We start from the raw sequence: 19,773 nt of genomic DNA on the forward strand, positions 1-19,773 counted from the left end.
TCATACATACATAAATTGCCTAGTTCTGCGTGCTAAGAGGAACTAGAAGCAAGGACACCTCAAGAGCAATTAGCATAGGTATGCTAATTTCTAAATACTGCTCTCCATGAAAGGAAACCAAGGCTCCTTAATGAAATAGCTGATTCCAGCCACTGGGACAAAGGATGTACAGAATGAGCCTAGAACATCTTCTTATGTCAGATAGGAAAGAAGTTCTCAGAGAATGATGTCAACGCAGGAGCCAGTTCATGAAGGGCTACCACTGGCCAAATCTGGGAAGATTTGAGCATCAAAATAAATAATGGTATGGGATTACAAGTCTTTGCACGAAATAAAAACCTGTGAGTCCATACTCAAAATAAAAATATACATGAATAAATAAATCAAGGGGGAGAAGAAAGAGCTCCATCTCACAGAAGAATACCAAGTAATCTGCATAGGAGAAGTGATGGAGTTAGAACATCATAACTTTGCAACTGTCATAGTAATAATTGGTTTAGGCAGGAATCATCAATGGATGCCAAAACTAGTGGGTGAAGGTTTGATGAGAAACAATACTTACATAGTTTCAAATTATCTCCTACGAATCATTTGATTAATTGCAAAGACAGAAATAGTATTGTTACAGTAAAAAAAAAAAAAAAAAAAAAAAACCTTGCAAACACGACCTTAACTAAGAAATCAATTGTATTAGGACAAAACTGTGCCTTCTGGCATAGTGCACTGAGAAGGACACAACCTCAGTTCTGAAGTATTCCTTTCAAACATGCATGACCTAAATGTAATGATGGGAATACATCTGGAATGCCTAAATGGAGGACCATTCTGTAAAATAAACTGGCCTATATTCTCCAAAAATGTCCATCATGGGAGACAAAGAAAGCTGAGGAAATTTTCCAGATGAAGAGACTAAAGAGATATAACTAAATACAATGCATTATCCTGTATTGGATCCTAGACTGGGGAAAATATAGCTGCAAGTGACATTATTAAAAACACTGGCAGGGGCACCTGGGTGGCTCAGTAGGTTGAGTGTCCAATTCTTGATTTTGGCTTAGGTCATCATCCCAGAGTCATGGGATCCAGCCCTGCATTGGGGTCTGCACCGAGCATGGAGCCTGCTTAGGATTCTCTCTGTTTTCTTCTACCCCTCTCTCCATTGGCATGCTCTCTCTCTCTCTCTTAAAAAAAAAAAAAAAAAACCACTGGCAATATTTGAGTATGGAATGTAAATTGGATAATAACATATCGCTATTCAATTTCCTGATTTCGATCATTTTACTGTGATTATATAAGACAATATTCTTGTTCTTTAGGAAATACACTCAGTTATTTAGGATAAGGTGGAATAGTGTATACAATTAACTCTCAAAGAGTAGAAAAATACAATAATAAAGCAAATGAGGCTAAATGTAAACAATATAGATAAAGAATATATGGAGTCCTTTGCACTATTCTTTTAACTATTCTGTAAGTTTTAAATTATATAAAAGTTAAAAGTTACCAAAAGAAAAAAATCCATAAGAATCTGAGCCCTATGGATTAGGACCTTTTAGTAGATATGAAACCCTCCTGGATCCTCAAGATGATAGTATCATAATTGGATAAGATTATTAAGGACAGCTGGGAATTTGGTACAGACAGACCCCTCTGGGTCAAGGGAAATGATCTGGGATCATCAGAGGGCAGTAGGAGAAGGTGCAAAACAAGCATTCAGTATTCATTTCAACAAATGTTTATTGAAAATCTGTTACATGGTAGGCCCCATTCTGTTTCTGGGGCTAACACAAGTGATCAAAGAGACTATGGTTTTAGCACAAGGGTAGACAAATAACACCAGACAGGTAGACCAGTGACTTATCTCAGAGGAGGATGAACCAGTGACTTATCTCAGAGGAGGATGGAGGTGTGGCTGGTATTAATGGGGAAGGGGAAGAAAGAAGCTTTCTGAGGTTCTGGATATGTTCTACATCATGATTCAAGGGTAGTTACATTGATATTTACATATCAAGAACATCTTAAACTGGCCTTGTAAAATCAGGCAAAATAATACACCTTAAATGTTTTTTAAAAATAGAATAAAATAGAAAATAGAGTAGGGGTGCCTGGATGGCTCAGTCAGTTAAGCATCCAGCTCCTGGTTTTAGCTCAGGTCATGATCTCGAGGTTGCTGAGTTCGAGCACCACAGCCAGCTCCTCACTGACAGTGTGGAGCCTGCTTGGAATGTCCTCTCTCTCTCTCTCTCTTTCTCTCTCTCTCTCTCTCTCTCTCTCTCTCTCTCTCTCTCTCTCTCTCTCTCCACCCGTCCCCTGCTCACATGCACACACATGCTGCCCCCAAAGTGAATTGCAGATAGTAGGGGTAAAGTTTATACATATTTGTAGACACATATTTGTGAATGTACTACGTCACCATGTAAAATGGATTTCTTATTAAGAGTTGCTGTCAAGTGAGCTTGAAACACAGCTTCTTTGTACAGCTGCCAGAATGAGCCTTCTGAAATGCAATCTAATCATGTCAGCCACCTGCTTAGAATCGTTGCCTAAATTCTTGCTCCATGCACTTTGCTTTGAAAAGGGAGGCTTTTCATAACCTGGCCCCTGCCTGTGTTTTCATATTCATTTCTCACTGTACATACTGCTCTTGTATTTCCCAGCATGCATGGCACTTTCCATGCCTTTAGCCTTGTCTTCACCCCCCTTCCCCATCTCATTCCTTCCTTGCCTGTGGGCTCCTGCTTTTCCTTCAAGTCTGAACTATAACATCACCACCCCTTGGAAGTTTTCCTGAATCTCTAGCCACCACCATAACTCCCTGCAAGTAGACATGAGTTGTCCTGCCTTTGTAAGTGTACTAACTCCATTAGAACCCCACTTCTCTGTGATATTAACTGATATGCTTTTGTCCCCCATGTGAATTTCAAGGTCATTGAGGGCAGAGGCTCTCATTCAGCACTCACCTCCATCTCCCCAAGCACATTAGTCAGCAAGGAGTAAGCCCCTGAATGTTGACTTGAATTGAAAATGCTTTACAATTCTATTTATTTATATATTTATTTAAGTATGAAATTGTCAAATTGGTTTCCATACAACACCCAGTGCTCATCCCAACAGGTGCCCTCCTCAATACCCATCACCTACCCCCCTCTCCCTCCCACCCCCCATCAACCCTCAGTTTGTTCTCAGTTTTTAAGAGTCTTTTATGGTTTGGCTCCCTCCCTCTCTAACTTTTTTTTTCCTTCCCCTCCCCCATGGTCTTCTGTTAAGTTTCTCAGGATCCACATAAGAGTGAAAATATATGGTGTCTATCCTTCTCTGTATGACTTATTTCACTTAGCATAACACTCTCTAGTTCCATACAATTCTAATCTAAGGTTTTAGTATAATCAATCTATCAGATTTTTTTTATGCGTTGTGTTGCATGGTTGTGTTTAAAGTATTTGACTCTGATACCTAAACAACTACTTCTCTACAAAGGGAAAAAAAACCCAAATAGATTCATATTCCATGACTGCCTTTGTTTATGTGTGAATTTTTCTATTGCTGCGTATCAATCCTATTGAAAGTGGTACTTAATTTTTTGCTCTAGCTTCCCAGTTCTGGTGATCTGTGGAGCATTCATATGGACTTCGACACCAAACGACTGGATCCCTGGGAACGAATCATACCCACCTTTAAGTACAGCCGAGATGTTCCTTTTTTTGAAATGCTAGTCCCCACAACTGACACGGTGCGCTTTGGATATCTAATGGAAAAACTACTGGCAGTCAGGCATTCAGTGCTGTTTACTGGAATAACTGGAGTTGGCAAGGTAGGAAACCTACCTGAAACAAGGTCTGTCCAAAAATGAGGGTGTGGTGGACTTCAATTGTAAGCCCCAGAAATAACATATTATTTTTCAGAGGAAATTCTTTTGAATTTTGATCATTTTTCAGGAAGAATGTAACTATGCTGAATCTGTATCTATCTTGGGAATTACTCCAAGGTCTGCCACTTTCTGAATAAATCCTTGGTGTAGATAACACATAAACCAGAAGACCCTAAGGACCAATATTGTGGGTTTGGGGGATTTTATGTTGTATCCCTTGGAATTTCTGGGGCTGTCACTACAAAGATTAGGGTGGGAATTGGTGAGAACAGTTTGCATCCTGAGCAGACTATTGATAAAGGTGAGTCTGTCCCCTCCTGCCCATTGACTTCTACCTGGCACAACAATGGGGTTTGGAAAAAGTGGACTCTAGCGGGAAACGTTGATGGTTTGGTCTTTTGGGTTTCAGGGGTGGGTCCACATAAACAGAAATTCACTGGCGACCTTCTAAATTATTTCTAGAAGAAATTTGGGTTCTTCTGTGACTTGTGCTATCAAATTGAGACTTGGATAGGAACGAAGATGGATTCTGGTATAAAACTGAAATTAGAACTGTTGCTAAGATTGCTGATTAAAATATTTCTTCGGCTCTGATAAATATAATTAAATGGAATCTCCAAGAAGAAGAAAGCAGACATTTTGATCTGGCTTTGACCTATCTCCTTTTATCCTGTTTCTTACTCATTGTACTGGATTGTTACTGATGTAGACAATTGAAAGGTATATTGAATATGAAATCAGTTAACGTATTTTTAAATTTAAAGTCTGTCATTGCAAAAGGATTGTTGAATCGAATTCAAGAATCAGCTGCCTATGTTCCTGTTTATCTAAACTTTTCTGCTCAAACTTCATCTGCAAGAACACAAGAGATCATTGAGTCAAAACTGGAAAGGAAAAGAAAAAATATACTAGGTAAGTGTTAGCCAGTTTTATTTGTCTTACACAAATTATTTATTAAACTAATCACAAAAACAAAATGGGTAATAAAATTACAAATGCATATTTTCTTTGTTTAATGTATTTATAAAGGTGATTCTATTAACGACATTCTTTCCTGTGCCATATATCCATGTATCTTGCTGTTTAGTGAGTAAGGAGTTTATTTCTATCATCACCTTCAACTCAGAATACCTTCAGTCTGTGGCTCTCCCTCTCCTTGCATGCTCTACTGTCAAACCTGCATGGATTTCCCTTTATTTAAAACAAACCAACAAACAACTACTTTGTATCTAGTGCATTGAGTTACCTGAACTGAGCAAGGAATTGGCATGAAACTGTCTACGTTTCTTCTTTAGCCAGTGCTTTCAGCCAGGCTTTGTGGGATCTCCCTCACGATCCCATATTAACTGCTTAGATAAATAGTATACCTCTCTGGTCAGTTGCAGCTATTTTGAATCAGGTCTCATGTAAAGCTCTGATCCAAAACCCAATTTTAAGCTGTTCCTCTCCTCTGTTGTAGACCTGGTTTGTGGCTCATGGTGCTGGAGGTAGAGAGGGGCATGGGATGCCCTTTTGCCCTTTCTGGCCCTCTCTGTAGGAGGCTCTGGTGTGTTGGGATGGGAGGAGGAGAGGAAAGGACAAGTGTTCTCCCTAACTGGCATTTAGATGGGCCTCTATGTGGATCGTCCCTACCTCTCTTGCTGGTGCTGAATGACTGTCAACGCTGTCTGTGTGGCAGGCTTCTAGAGCAGGCTCTGCGAGGGACTCCCCAACAAGATGTGTACAGGTCAGGGATTGGCCTCCCAATTGGAAAGTCCCCTGATGTTGGCAATCAAGGTCTTGGCCCCCACTCAGTCCCACCCTCCAGCCGTATATCTGCAGTCCTTGGTACTGGGTCCACTTGGCTGGCCCACAGCCCTCCTGGGTGGAGTACTAGCCAAGCCCAGCTGGCTTCCACATTGTCTGTTATCTAATGGGCCCTGCTGTGCCAAGCTGTGGGGATACCAGCTGCTTTACTGCCTCCTCTCTATTTCCTTTTTCGTACTCTGGTAGGCACAGGGCAACAAATACTAATCTCTGTAGTGGGAGACCATATTTTTGTGAATGATTCTCTTGGAGCCCCTTCCCACTCCTGTCCTGCTTCTTGGCTTCAGGGGTCTGGAGGATGGAGTGGGGCACTGAGTTTGCCACGACTCCTTCATTATTGGCAAGTGCTGGATGCCAGAGTGGGTGGTCACCTCCTCTGCTTAAGTTGTTCTCTTTTCTCAGTCATTACTCCTTTTTTTTTTTCCTACCAGTATGTATATCGATTTTCTTTAAGTTAAATATGGCATTCTGAAACTCCACTGTACTGGATTTCCCTTTGATGAGACCATGATGCTTTCCAGCCCCGTTTTCCCTGTAGAGGGTGGTGCAATGGCATTTAGGTAAGGGAACTTTGGAGCGCTTCTGTTTCCTGCCCTGAAAAGAAAATGACCTTCCTCACCCCATGCCAGGCCACACAGTTGGTGAGGGAAGTGGCAGTGCCTTGTATTGAGAAAGATCCAGTCCTGACTGGAAAGCTGACATCATCCTGCACCTCTGGGAGTGAGGGCAAGGACCCACCTGACAGTGTGGGTGTCCCAGCCCTGTCCACCTCTCCCTGCTGGGGCCCTCCTCACATAGACAAACTGAGCTCATTATGACCTACAGGGTGTTCATTGAGTCCAAAGCCTTACCTAAGCTTTGTCTTACATTTTCCAATGGCAAATCTTAATTCTTTTTTTTTTTTTTTATTTTTTTTTCAATGTTTATTTATTTTTGGGACAGAGAGAGACAGAGCATGAACGGGGGAGGGGCAGAGAGAGAGGGAGACACAGAATCGGAAACAGGCTCCAGGCTCCAGGCTCCGAGCCATCAGCCCAGAGCCCGACGCGGGGCTCAAACTCACAGACCGCGAGATTGTGACCTGGCTGAAGTCGGACGCTTAACCGACTGCGCCACCCAGGCGCCCCAACTTAATTCTTAAATTAAATTCATTTTATTCCCCAGGAGCACCAGGAAACAAACAAGTTGTGATTTTTGTTGATGATTTAAACATGCCCAGACTGGACCGCTATGGCTCTCAGCCTCCAATTGAATTACTTCGGCAGTATCAAGATTTTGGTGGATTTTATGACAGAAACAAACTCTTTTGGAAAGACATACAGGTTGCTTTAGGTTTTAAATTACTTTGTGTGTTTAAAACTTGTTTGCCAGGGCTGCCATACAAAATACCGCAGACTGGGTGACTCAAACAACAGAAATTTATTTTCTCGCAGTTCTAAAGGCCAGAAGTCTGAGGCCAAGATGTCGACAGGGTTGGTTTCTTCTGAGGCTTCTCCCCTTGGCTTGCAGATGGCTATCTTCTCCTGTGTCTTCTCATGATCTTCCCTCTGTGTCGGTCTGTGTCTAAATGTCCTCTTCTTATAAAGACACCAGTCCTACTGGACTAGAGCCCACCCTAATGACCTCATTTTAACTGAATTACCTCGTTAAAGACCCTATCTCCAAATATAGTCACATTCTGAGATACCAGAGGCTAGGCCTTCAACGTATGATTGGCCAGGGGGAATAGGAGGACACAATTCAGCCTCTAACATATAGACTTGGTGTTTTTAATATGTGACTCAAGTTATTTAATCTATGTTATATTCTTGCCCCTTTATTCAGGAGATTCATGGACAAGTGAGACAGGCCCACCTCCCCGAGGGCTCAGCTTCAGGGGGTAGTTGGACTTGTATTTATAATGCAGGATGATGAGTGGAGAGAGACTGGAGGGAGGCAGGGCTGGGCACTGGGCTGAGGATGAGAGAGGCCTTCCCAGAAGAGGTGATGTTGGAAAAGGGTTTTGCAGTCCGAGCGTGGCAAAGCAAGGCAAGGGAGCATTTTGCATCTCAAAGCAGGGAGTGTAGAACACCATGGTGGTGTGGAATGTGGGCACCAAACTGGCAGGAGATGCAGAGATCAGCCCAGGGGGCCATGCTGCCATGACAAGGAATGTGGATTTATCCTCTAAGAGGTGCTCTGTCTCTAGAGGAAATATTATGGAAAGATTTCCTTGGCTGCAGAGGAGGGGTGGTCTAAGGGGGTCAAGACCGGAGGCAATTACGATATCATGTATTGGCCCATTGAAAATGTTATGACCAAAGGCTCATAACCCTGTTTTTCCCAAAGGAGCCATGGATCAGTATCTTAATTCAGTGTTCCACTGATTTTATCAAACATAACTACCACAAATAATAAGAATAAACTATACTTAATATTTGTCAAATGAATATATTTTAACCCAAGATACAATTCGTTAACAATTTTTTAAGATTAAATTTTTACATAGGTGTGTTTATACAGATAGATGTGATAGCTGAGTGACCTTGAACAACTTAACCACGCAGGGTCTTGATCTTTTTCATCTGCAAAATGAGGGTGACAGTAGTGATCTCCCGAGGTTGTTGTGAGGATGAAGCCAGATAACGTGTGGGGAAACATAACGTAATCCTATCATATGGTAGGTCCTCAAAAAAGTGTTGGTTCTGAGGCCTCCCATTGGCATGGGCAGATCTCATCTCTTTCTTTGCTGGGTGACCCACGTGGATTTCTTCCCACACAGGATGTAACGATCGTCTCAGCATGTGCACCTCCAGGTGGTGGCCGCAACCCTGTGACTCCCCGTTTTATCCGACACTTCAGCATGCTGTGCCTTCCGACGCCCTCAGAGCACAGTCTGAAACAGATTTTTCAGGTAAATATGAATTTAAACCTAGGCAAGAGAGAAAAAGAAAATATATTTGTTCTAAAACTCCCACAGTCAAAATAGGCTGTTGTGTTTCTGGGGAGCCCACCTGTCCCTTTTCCTGAGCAGAAACCAGGTAAACCCAGAGGCAACTGGGCAGTAGCTGGCAGGCATTTGCATCACTGCCTTCTGTGTCTGTGATCTCAGAGACAGTTTTAGGAATGCAGAAAGACTGTCAAAGCACAGCTCCTTCCTTTAAGGAAGGCTGTATCTTTGGCCCTTGCCTCCCAGCAGTCACCAGATCTTGCCCACTACCCCCCCCCCCCGCCTCTGTGCTCCTCTCATAGCTGGCCACCAGGTCCCTGTGCCCACTTGCCCATCAGAGTCCCTGATACCCCAAGGAGCTCAAGAATAACACACCTAATCTAGAATTCATCACCTCACTGCCACGACCACCTCCAACAAAAACAACCACCCATATTTCTTCCACCTGTACAAACTTCCCATGGGGCCACTCCTCATCCTTTAAATGGGGGAATATAACTGTGCTTGCCCTGTAAGTGCTCAGCAATGTTATTTTGAGTAGGATGATGAGAACACATGAGACAGCATGCCATCACCAACCAGCAAAAGCTCATAGAGAAGATGGTGAGCTGAGTCTTGGGGGACCAGAATTGACAGGGAGGAACAGATCTTGGGAACAGAAGGCTCACGGGTAAATGTAGTCACAGGGGCAAGAAATGGTAATGTGGGCATACAGGTGGGATAAGACTGGTGACTGGTTTGGAGAAGCTGACTTTGCTGGTAAGTCACCTGGAAGCCAAAGAGGGGCAGTGACACTGGCTGTAAGTGAGCCACTGCATTCTCCAGCATTGGCCTCTCCATCCCATGGGACCCTCTTTGAGGAGAAAAAGGACAGAGCCAACATGTACACAACGATTAGTAGATGGAAAGTGGTTTTCATATTGAAACAGCTTACATCCATGGGAAATTGTTTTTAAAAAATTTGAGGTAGTTTCAGTAAGTTGTTTAGGAGCTAATGCCAAAATGACACATAAGAACCCCCACATTTTGAAAAACTTTGTTTTTTAAACTTTTGTTTGGTAGAATACTTTCAAATATGAAAGGCTGGGAGCTTATCTCCTATGACAAAGTGTAGAACAAAGCATGAAGTGGGTAACAGGGACCAACACAGGCATTAGAAGAATTTTTTGAATCCCCCCCTCTTTTGTTGAAACCCTGTGTGTATATTTTGAAGTTTGAAATGAGTGACTCCCAAACATACTATCCTGACACACTTTGTGATATGATTAGCAGAGAAGTATGTCCCAGGTAGCCTATGCCTGATGATAAAGTACTGAATTTGCTAATTCTTTCATATTTCAATAAATGAGAGCAAATTCAAGGCTATCCCAACAAAAAATGTCATTCTTAATCATCCTACAATGCTTTCTTGGATGGGAAGGAAAATGTGGAATCTGGCCTCCTGGAAATGAAATGATTCCCAACCCTCAGCCTCCTCCCTCTCCCTGTAGGATTGTCACGTCCATGGGAAATGTGTCACTCACAGGGACATCATCTGGCAAGTACATCCCAGCTGAAAACAAGCAGGAACTGTTTCCTTTCATTGTAACGTACAGGCGAATATTTAAAACTTGCACTAACTGGGGGCAAAAATGGAAATGAAATGTGGCAAAACTGAGAGATCCCGGAGCCGCTGGGTTGGACTAGATTCAGGTGGGGAAGCCTACATTCCTCACTGTCAGAATAGACAGGATGTTTTACCTGTAGAAGAGAAGAATTTGCTCTAGATCCATGGATCCCAAACTCTACGTTCATCACAACCCATCTAAGCAGTGCCCAAGACCTCATACCCCACCTTCCCTGTCCTTGGTCACTGTATGAGGAAAAAGAACTTGGGGGACCACCAAGAACTGAAGAAAAGCAAATCAATAAAGTAAATGTGTCGTTAGCAACATGAATAACTGATTTATTTCCACTGTATGAAAGAAGCCAATGAGTCTACATAGTACATGTATAGTATATTTATAGGATGCACATAATGTTTTCAACCATCTATTATTTGGAAAACAATTAGTAGTTTCACTGTACTTTCTTGGATAGTCTGTTGCAAGTTAGCCAAACAGCACACATATGCAGGGAGCAAACCACTAAGGATGGCTTTGCTGTGATTTGGATTATGTGTGTTTATGAGTGACTGACTCATCCTTGAGCCACATTCATACACATCTTCGTGTTTGCTTACTGGAAATTTATACACAAAAAATGTGCATCACTATATATCCTAAAGGTCAACTAAACAGCACACAACAAATTAGATTGATGATGTAGATGTCATTTCTAATTAGAAAGATGTAACAGCAGTAATCAAAAATGATGAACGGGGTGCCTGAGTGGCTCAGTCGGTTGAGCATTCGACTCTTGATTTCATCTCAGGTTGTGATCTCACCGTGGTGAGATAGAGCCCCGCATGGGCTGGGCTCCATCCTGAGTGTGGGGCCTGCTTGGCATTCTCTCTCCCTCCCTTTCTCTCCCCCTCCCCCACTCATGCTCATGCTCGCTCGCTCTCCCTCTCTCAAAATAAATAAATAAACTTAAAAAGAAAAAGATCAACTCCATGAAGTACTAACAATGTCCTCAGGCCAAAACGTCCTTCCCCCAAACTGTGGGAATTCTGGCTCGGTCTTGTGTGCGTATTCTTAGTAGAAGCTTTTCAAAGTTGCTAGACATGCCATGTAAGGCAGACCATTAAATAGAATACCACGCCCTGGTCCTCAGTAAACTCTATAACGACATGCTAATTGTAATTTATGAATATCAGTTTAGTAGTTCTTAATTTCATTCACTGAACAAATATTCGTTGAGCAGCTCCCATGTGCCGGACGTTGGTATTACATTTTAAACAAATCAGATGCCATCCTTGTGCTCACGGAGCTTCCACGATGGAGCCAGACAATAAACAGACGAATGAACTAATATATATTATATTAATACTATCTATAACTATATAATTTGTGTGATGGAGAATAAACAGACTACAATTTTAATTTTTTAATATATAATTTATATACAATATGTGTAGTAAAATTTTTATTTTATATATGTTGGGATGGTCCTACTCAAAATGTGGGCCATATGGAGCATGTTAAACTCATGTTGGGGTCCCAGAAGGATGGTACCTCAAAAGATAGCCCTCGTAAGCTGCTAAAACTAATGTTTAACAAGGAGGCTCATTGAAACAAATACTTGGGTTTATTTTAAAATATGTCTTATATGAGCCAAAAGTCTAAAGTCACAAGGACTGACTTACAAGCATTGGTGTGCGTTCTGGTGGCTTCTCCATGAGTAACTCCAAGGTTAATAGTGATGGGAACTTATCTATTTAAAAATCTATGATTGTCCCAAGCACCTGGGGGCAGCAGGCTAGCTAGTAAATAAGAACTTTGAGATTGTGGCAACATATGAGAAGATCAGAGAGCCATAAGAGACACTGACAGGAGGAGTCAGGGAAGGCCTCTCTAAAGAGATGACAAGTAACCGAAAACACAAGAATCAAAAAGTCCCTGCCAGCAGAGAGCCATGCGGCAGCAGATGGTGGAAGGGGGACAGATGCGTGGAGACCCTGAGAGAGAAGAGAGCCTGGGTGGTTAGGCCAATGTGGCTGGGTCATGCTGAGCAACGGGGAAGAGGGTACAGTGAGCCTGGACTGACAGGGGAGGCAGTGCCTGAAGGGAGACAGGAGCGGAAATGGAGAGGCCAGTGAGAGAAGAAAAGGGTGAAGAAGCCCCCGTGAAAGAGTCAGGGCTGGAATGAGCTCATGTCAGGGAAGCAGACATTCAAGAAATGTATTCAAGCTTGACTGAGGGGGACAGAGAATGGGAAGTGTCAAAGGAGACTTCTGTGTTCCTGATCTAATCCCAGGGTGGGGCCATATGCTGGGGACGCCAAAGGGGGGAAGAGGTGCTGTTATGCGTAAGTTGTACTTTAAACATAGATGAGGACAAAGTCTATGGAACTCTTAGTAATTCACCCATAAAAATCAGAGAGAGGACTTTTTCCAGATGAGTTTGGGCATTCCACAATGACCCTCTGGACACACAGTAAGCAGAAGTCTAAATTACATGGAGAGTAAGTTTGGTCCGTTCTCTGTTCAGATACAAATGTGGCTCAGGTATCACCAATCTCAGAAGACGGGAGTGCGCCCACTCTAGGGGACATACTCTGAAGTGAATGGAAGAGTTTTATTACCCATATGTCCTTGCATTGGAATCCAACTTTCTAGTTATTATTAGGAAAAGGATCATCATAAAAAAAAAATTCTACCCTCTCACATTATGTTTCTTGTTCTAGGCCATCTTAAATGGCTTCCTCAGTGACTTCCCACCAGCTGTAAAGCAAACCGCATCAAACATTGTAGAGGCTGCAGTTGAGATTTATAACAGAATGAGTGTTGATCTTCTGCCAACACCAGCCAAGTCCCATTACATCTTTAACTTGAGGGATTTATCCAAATGTGTACAAGGTAATGTATGGAACCCTCATTCTCTGACCTGCACCCTCCCTTCATTTCCATTCACCCCCAGTCTCTCAGTAGAATTGTATGTACATGAGTGTCTGTGCCACACCCAGAAATCTCATTACATGTTCCCTATTCAGGTCCCCACCAAACCCCACCCCAGACTGACTACTTCACGGCTTCCCTCAGACCACCAGCATCCCTTTCCATTTCTTGCTCCCAGCTGATGACCTGTCTTCTTATTTCACTGAAAGCAATAGAAGAAATCAAACCAGACTGCCCCATCTTCCAACTCTCCTAGACAACTTGCATCTGCCTTCCCTCCTACTGCAATGGCTGATGTGTCCCTACTCGGACCACGTGCCAGTACTCTCTCTGACACTGGATCCCATCCTCTCCAGCCTACTCAAGGATTCTGTTCTTTTGTTGTATGACTCATCCTGTCTGCTCTCTACACCTGTGCGTGTAGTAAATGTGCTTCCTGACCCTCTCGGCACTGTGTTGTGGGAAGTGAAGGGTCCCCCATAGAGTGAACACTTGGAGGATTGCTATACATCACTGCTTTTGTTGTAACTTGGTATTATTACAACTATGTTTACAATTACAATTTATATTAATACTTGGAGTAGTCAGAGTAATTTGAGTAGAAGCCAGAAGGACCAAGGGCATTTGGTGAGGACTGAACATTGGGAGAGAATGAGAGAGGGAATCGGTGTTCTGAAAAACAGTGTAAAGGTCAGGGGTCGGGGCAGCGGGGCAGGGGCAGCCTGGATGAATATATATGTATATTAAAGAGCTGTGACAGTTCTCACTTAACATGTTGCAACCCAACGTAATAATGAGATGAACGTTGCCTATACTGTGAAGTCTGACCACTTCACGTGTTCAGTTAAAGAAACATCACAAAACAAGAAAAAGGGGTTTGCCAGATAATGTGTCCAATTTTGCTTTCAAAAAGTGAAATCACCATTACTCTATGTGTGTATACCCATTGGGGAAGCACCCATTTCTGGTGGTGTGGGGATAAAGTTGGACTTAAGGATTTTCTAGTTAATTAACCTGTTACTAGATATTCCACAAACGTAGAATTTTCCCTTTTCCCTTCTCTTAAACAAACAGGTATCCTCCAATGTGATCCAGGAACAGTAAGAGAAGAAATACAGATATTTAGACTCTTTTGCCATGAATGCCAAAGAGTCTTCCATGACCGTTTGATTAATAATGAAGATAAGCACTATTTCCATGCTATTTTGACAGAAATGGCCAGTAAATATCACTCTTTATGTAGCTGTTCTTTTTCTTTCTTTTGGTGGGGTGGGGTAGGGGGGACTGGAAAAGCCATTTGATTTCCATAAAGAAAATTTAAAATGAGCTTAGATAAGGTAAAGCAAAATGGGTTTCAGTCATTCATGTGTAAAAACGTTTTTCTCTTCAATGATTCAAATATGTAGAAGTATATGAAACATTATAAAAATCCTTTTGTTGAAACTCGGGAAGAGTTAATATTTTAAATTCAGAAAAGGAATTCTAAGTAGAAAAGGGAAAGTTAGGAGAACCAGCATTTTGTCTGGTAAGAAGCTAGGATATTTCTAAAGTACCTCTTATTTATTAAATACATATTTAAAAAATTGTTTAATGTTTATTCATATTTTGAGATACAGAGTGTGAATGGGGGAGGGACAGAGAGAGAGAGGGAGACAGAATCCGAAGAAGGCTCCAGGCTCTGAACTGACAGCACAGAGCCCAACGCGGGGCTCGAACTCACAGACCGTGAGATCATTACCTGAGCTGAAGTCAGACGCTTAACTGACTGAGCCACCAAGGCGCCCTATTAAATACATATTTAATATCTATTATTTAATAAAATGTCTATTAACATTAAATATTCTTAATCTTAAATTCAGGAGATTATCAACCAAACTAAAATGTTATGGTGTTAACATGGCTTTCTCTCAGTTTCATTCATACTAGTTAAGCCTTCTAAGTAAAGTAACAGCTGATATTATTCTGTATATCTTATTGAAGTATTGCATTCAAGCTTATCATATATTAAAAATTGATTTGTTTTTTGAATAGACAAACATTTTGGAATTGCAATTGGCCTGGAATATTTTTTGACAAAACCCATCATCTTTGGAGACTTTATTAAGGCAAGTATGTTGACTTGACTACATTTGAAGATTATAAAGTATTTACTATTTTACAGTTCAGTTTCATCTTCAGCAAGAACTTTGCTACATCTGTGAAGATTAAAGATCAGGGCCAAGGGTCAGCAAACTATGGCCCATAGGTCAAATCTATATCCCACTGCCCATTTTTGTAAATAAAATTCTATAGGAACACAGCCACGTCCATTTGTGCACTATATTTTTATGTGGTGGCTTTTGCATCACAAGACAGAGTGCAGTAGTAGCAACAAAGGCTATAATGACTTTCAAAACCTAAAATATTTATTATCTGGCCCTTTAGAGAAACAGGTTGTTGACTCCTGATCTAGTCACATTCGTTTTGGCAATAGTTTGAATCAGAACCCCATCAGGTTTTCGATTTGGAAGGAAGAAGAGAGAATTAGTTTCTTAACTCAGGACTGGAATCCCCCTTACTGTATTCTGTGTAGCTGTTCAGCCTGTGCCTAAATGCTTCCAGCAGTGGAAGCTAATTAGGTTACCAGTGCTGCCCTCTTCATTACAGGGTAGCTCTCATTAATTGCAAAATTTTTCTTCCTCCTCAGTTTGTACCCCCAATAACATGTACACACCAACCCTCTAGAACCACCTCCAATAAGCCTTCCATCTAACCATCCTACCTGTGTTCATTGATAACCATCTTGTTTTTCCAAGTTGACTCTTGTTGGGTGCAACATCCCTAGTGTCTTCAAGAGGGCAGGGGACATGTCTGTTTTGTTCACTCTAAATCTCCAGCTTCCTGCATAGAGCTAGGTATACAGCAGGCTTTCAAACAAATGAACAACTTGTCTTTCTATTACAAGTATGCAATTACCTCATCCCCCTGTAACCCCTGACAAATAAAAAAGATAATTTGTGTGAAACAGATCTATTTAAATGTATTTAAAAACAAAGTCCAAAGTTTGTTTCCAGGTGGTGATTATATTTCCTATGTGTTCCTACTGATCTAATTATCAAATAGGGGAATAAAGCAATAGGAAAAGAGCAGTTGGACCCTTCTTGCATTACCTATGAGTATTTTAATCAATGGCTCCAAATAAAAATGCCCCCAGGGCAGTTGCTACAGCAAAGAAAAGACGTCATCAACAGGTCCAAACAGGACCTCACACAGGAACTCAATTCCTTATAGTTTACACCAAATTTCATTCCCAATGGTTTAATTAATGAGATGACCACTGGTAAAAACTACACGTAGTTCTGGCATGATTTTTTATAACCCTACAGTCTGGCATGCATAATTTTCAGCCCATTTAGCTTTTCTGATATCAACAGGCTGAGAGCAAAAATATGAAGCCACAATAAGGTACAGTGAGAAAGTATGAAAACCTATTTCTGAGCTCCTGTGTGGATTTTATAGCAAAGATTGCTGAAATTCCAATGTGCCATTAGAAGTTAAATGAAATGGATTTTCAGTTATCCATGAAAATCTGAGTTTCTTAGTCCCATTTCCTTGGTTTTGAAGCCTTGCTAATATGTACATTATATAATACAATATATAACACATATTCATATATATGCATGCAGATGATTAAATAGCAACATGGGTGAAAGAATATTACCTCCTAAGATTATGAATGTGTGTATTTCTGTATCATAATTGATCTAACTTGGTCCCTCTCTCATAAATCATCTTATAGTTTGGAGCAGATAAGACTGATCGGATTTACAATGACATGCCTGATATGGAGAAAATCGCAAATGTTCTACAGGACTATCTTGACGATTATAACCTTATAAATCCCAAAGAAGTAAAGTTGGTGTTCTTCCAGGATGCTATAGAACATGTTTCAAGGTATAGTACTATAGGGTGTCCAATAATACATTGTATTAAAAGGTAAGAATTAGGGTGTCTTGGTGGCTCAGTGGGTTGAATGTCCAACTCTTGATTTCAGCTCAGGTCATGATCTCCCAGTTCATGAGTTCAAGCCCCACATGGGGCTCTACACAGACAGTGTGGAGCCTGCTGGGAATTCTCTCTCTCCCTTTCTCTCTCTGCCCCTCCCCCACTTGTGCATGTGCACTCTCTCTCTCTCTCTCTCTCTCTCTCTCTCAAAATAAATAAACTTTAAAAAATCTTTAAGAAAAAGTTAAGAAATGGGGTGCCTGGGTGGCTCAATCGGTTGGGTGTACAACTTCAGTTCAGGTCATGATCTCAGGGTTCATGAGTTCAAACCCTGCGTCGGGCTCTGTGCTGACAGCTTGGAGCCTGGAGCCTACTTTGGATTCTGTGTCTCCCTCTGCCTCTCCCCCGCTAACATTCTGTCTCTGTCTCTCAAAAATGAATAAATGTTAAAAAAAATTTTTTTTTGAAAGGTAAGAATTAAGTTGTACAAAAGACTTTAAATAGATTTTCAGATGGACAAAGGCCTATTGGCAAATCTTGCTATAATGTAAAAGTTATTTTTTATATATTTTAAATATAAACCACATGAATTGGAACCCAGGGATTATTTTGATTAAATATTAATAGATTGTTTTTATTTGGTTTAAATGCCCTGTCTCATTATAAAAAAAAAAAAAAAAAAAGGATGTAAGGTAGTTTACAGAGATACATGTACAGTATAAAAAGGCTGATTATGTGTATGCCTAAAGAAATAAGGGGTTCAAGATTATAATAAAATGAGGAATCCAAGTATTGTAGACTCCATCTGCTTATAAGCCTGACTTTTACCCATCGCAAGTATCCTTTAAGGGATGCCCATGACAAATAGGTATCCAGCCTGAATATCTGCAGTCCTTGGGGAATACACCCCTTTTTTAAAATTTTAATTCCAGTACAATTAACATACAGTGTTGTATTAGTTTCAGGTGTACAATATAGTGACTCAACAATTCTGTGCATTACTTAGTGCTCATCATGTTAAGTGTACTCTTAATCCCCTTCACCTATTTCTCCCACTCCCTGGACCCCCCTCTGCTAACCATCAGTTTGTCCTCTATATTTAAGAGTCTGTTTTTTGGTTTGTCTCTTGTTTTTCTTTGTTCATTTGTTTTGTTTCTTAAATTCCACATATGAGGGAAATCCTATGATACACCACTTTTTTAGGTGTTTTTGTATACTGTTGACAATTCTAAGTATTAAAATGACACTTGAAGGATGATACACAATTTGCTGCCTGTGACATCTGGTGCCAGTTCCTTCCTATGGAGCAGTAATAATAATGGCACTCGGTGTGAGTATGAAACCATGATATGGAGTATTGCGTTTCACCGTGATAACAGCTCTCTGCGGCCCAGTATCATACTCTCTCTACAGATAAGGCTCCGAGAATGTTCCGGTGGTCTGTTGCTATATGATAAGCCACCGTGACCCTTGGTAGCTTCATTGTTTCCTGATCTCAGGTTCCCAGGGGTTCTGTCTTGGGTGTCTCAATGCAGTCAAAGTCGCACAGCATCTGGAGCACATGGCGCACCTCTGCCTGTGTGTGCACTGATTGTGTCTCTCTAGCACAGCAGCATCAGAGTGTCTGGGCTTCTCCCATGGCTCAGGGCTCCAAAGTCCAGTGCCCTGAGAGTGACAACAGAAGCCAAATGCCCTCTCACAACAGCCTCGGAAGTCACATAACATCACTTATACCATACTGTTAGTCAAAGGAGTCGCACAGGCCTACCCAGTTGACAACAAAGGGTCAGAGACTCTCTTAACAGGATCAAAGAGCAAGTAGGACCAGAAACATTACTGCAGCCATTTTTGGACAGTCCCATGTACCACAGAAAGATTAGGTGAATTGTCCCAAGTCCCCTAGCTGGTGAGTCACAGACTGAGAATCACATCCAGTCCTTTGGCTCTAACTGTGCTGCGGGTGCCTCCACCCAAAATGGATCCACTTTTTTCATTATAGCCCTCAAATATTTGAAAATTGTGACTAGGCTCCACTTAGCTTTCCCTTCTCTGAGGAGATAGAACCCAGATCCTCCACCGTTGCCTATTAGAGATTATTTTCAGCCTCCACATACTGAGCACTTGATAATTTCTCCATGTTCCACTTAAAACGTGATGCCCAGATTTGATATAGTATTCTGAGCAATCCGCAGTGTAAAGTGTGTGTGAGGACAGGATTTCCTGCAGTCTGCTACCATAGCAAGATTTTCATGGCTTTGTTTTTTTTCCCTCATCAACTACATTTTAGTGTTGGATCGTGTTAAGTTGGACAGTTAAATACTCAGGACTTTTTTTCTATAAACCATAAGCAATCAATTGTTTTACCTTTCCTATACTTCTGCTGTTTAATCAACTCTAATTTGAGAATCTATCTTTGTCACAACTCCAGTGTTATAACAATTGTTTGTCACTGGGTTGTTGAGATACCACTTGCTTCTTATCCTTCCCCCTGCCTACACACCCGCATGCTAGCTCCTAACAACTTTTATCCTATAGCTCACACTGGCCCTAAGCCTGGAAAAAAAAAATAATAATGGTCTAATAATACTCTGGTCTGAGAAACTTCCTGGAGAAGAGACCAGACTATAGGCAAAGTCTGCTTAATTGTAT

At 41.4% G+C, this 19,773-nt stretch overlaps 1 protein-coding gene across 9 annotated transcripts in view; it reads left to right on the top strand.

Annotated features, from left to right (window-relative positions):
- DNAH6 (dynein axonemal heavy chain 6) overlaps positions 1-19,773 on the top strand; it is a 246,725-nt gene that overhangs the window by 134,355 nt on the left and 92,597 nt on the right. For all 9 annotated transcript variants that reach the window (XM_045054471.1, XM_045054474.1, XM_045054475.1 and 6 more), the window contains 8 exons: positions 3,590-3,811; positions 4,633-4,780; positions 6,839-6,996; positions 8,436-8,567; positions 12,930-13,101; positions 14,215-14,361; positions 15,172-15,245; positions 16,919-17,073. In XM_045054471.1, coding sequence (XP_044910406.1) covers positions 3,590-3,811; positions 4,633-4,780; positions 6,839-6,996; positions 8,436-8,567; positions 12,930-13,101; positions 14,215-14,361; positions 15,172-15,245; positions 16,919-17,073 — 1,208 coding nt within the window. The remainder of the gene's footprint in view (positions 1-3,589; positions 3,812-4,632; positions 4,781-6,838; positions 6,997-8,435; positions 8,568-12,929; positions 13,102-14,214; positions 14,362-15,171; positions 15,246-16,918; positions 17,074-19,773) is intronic.

The sequence above is a fragment of the Felis catus genome, chromosome A3 (assembly GCF_018350175.1).
Source record: "Felis catus isolate Fca126 chromosome A3, F.catus_Fca126_mat1.0, whole genome shotgun sequence".
Classification (NCBI taxonomy): Eukaryota; Metazoa; Chordata; class Mammalia; order Carnivora; family Felidae; genus Felis; species Felis catus.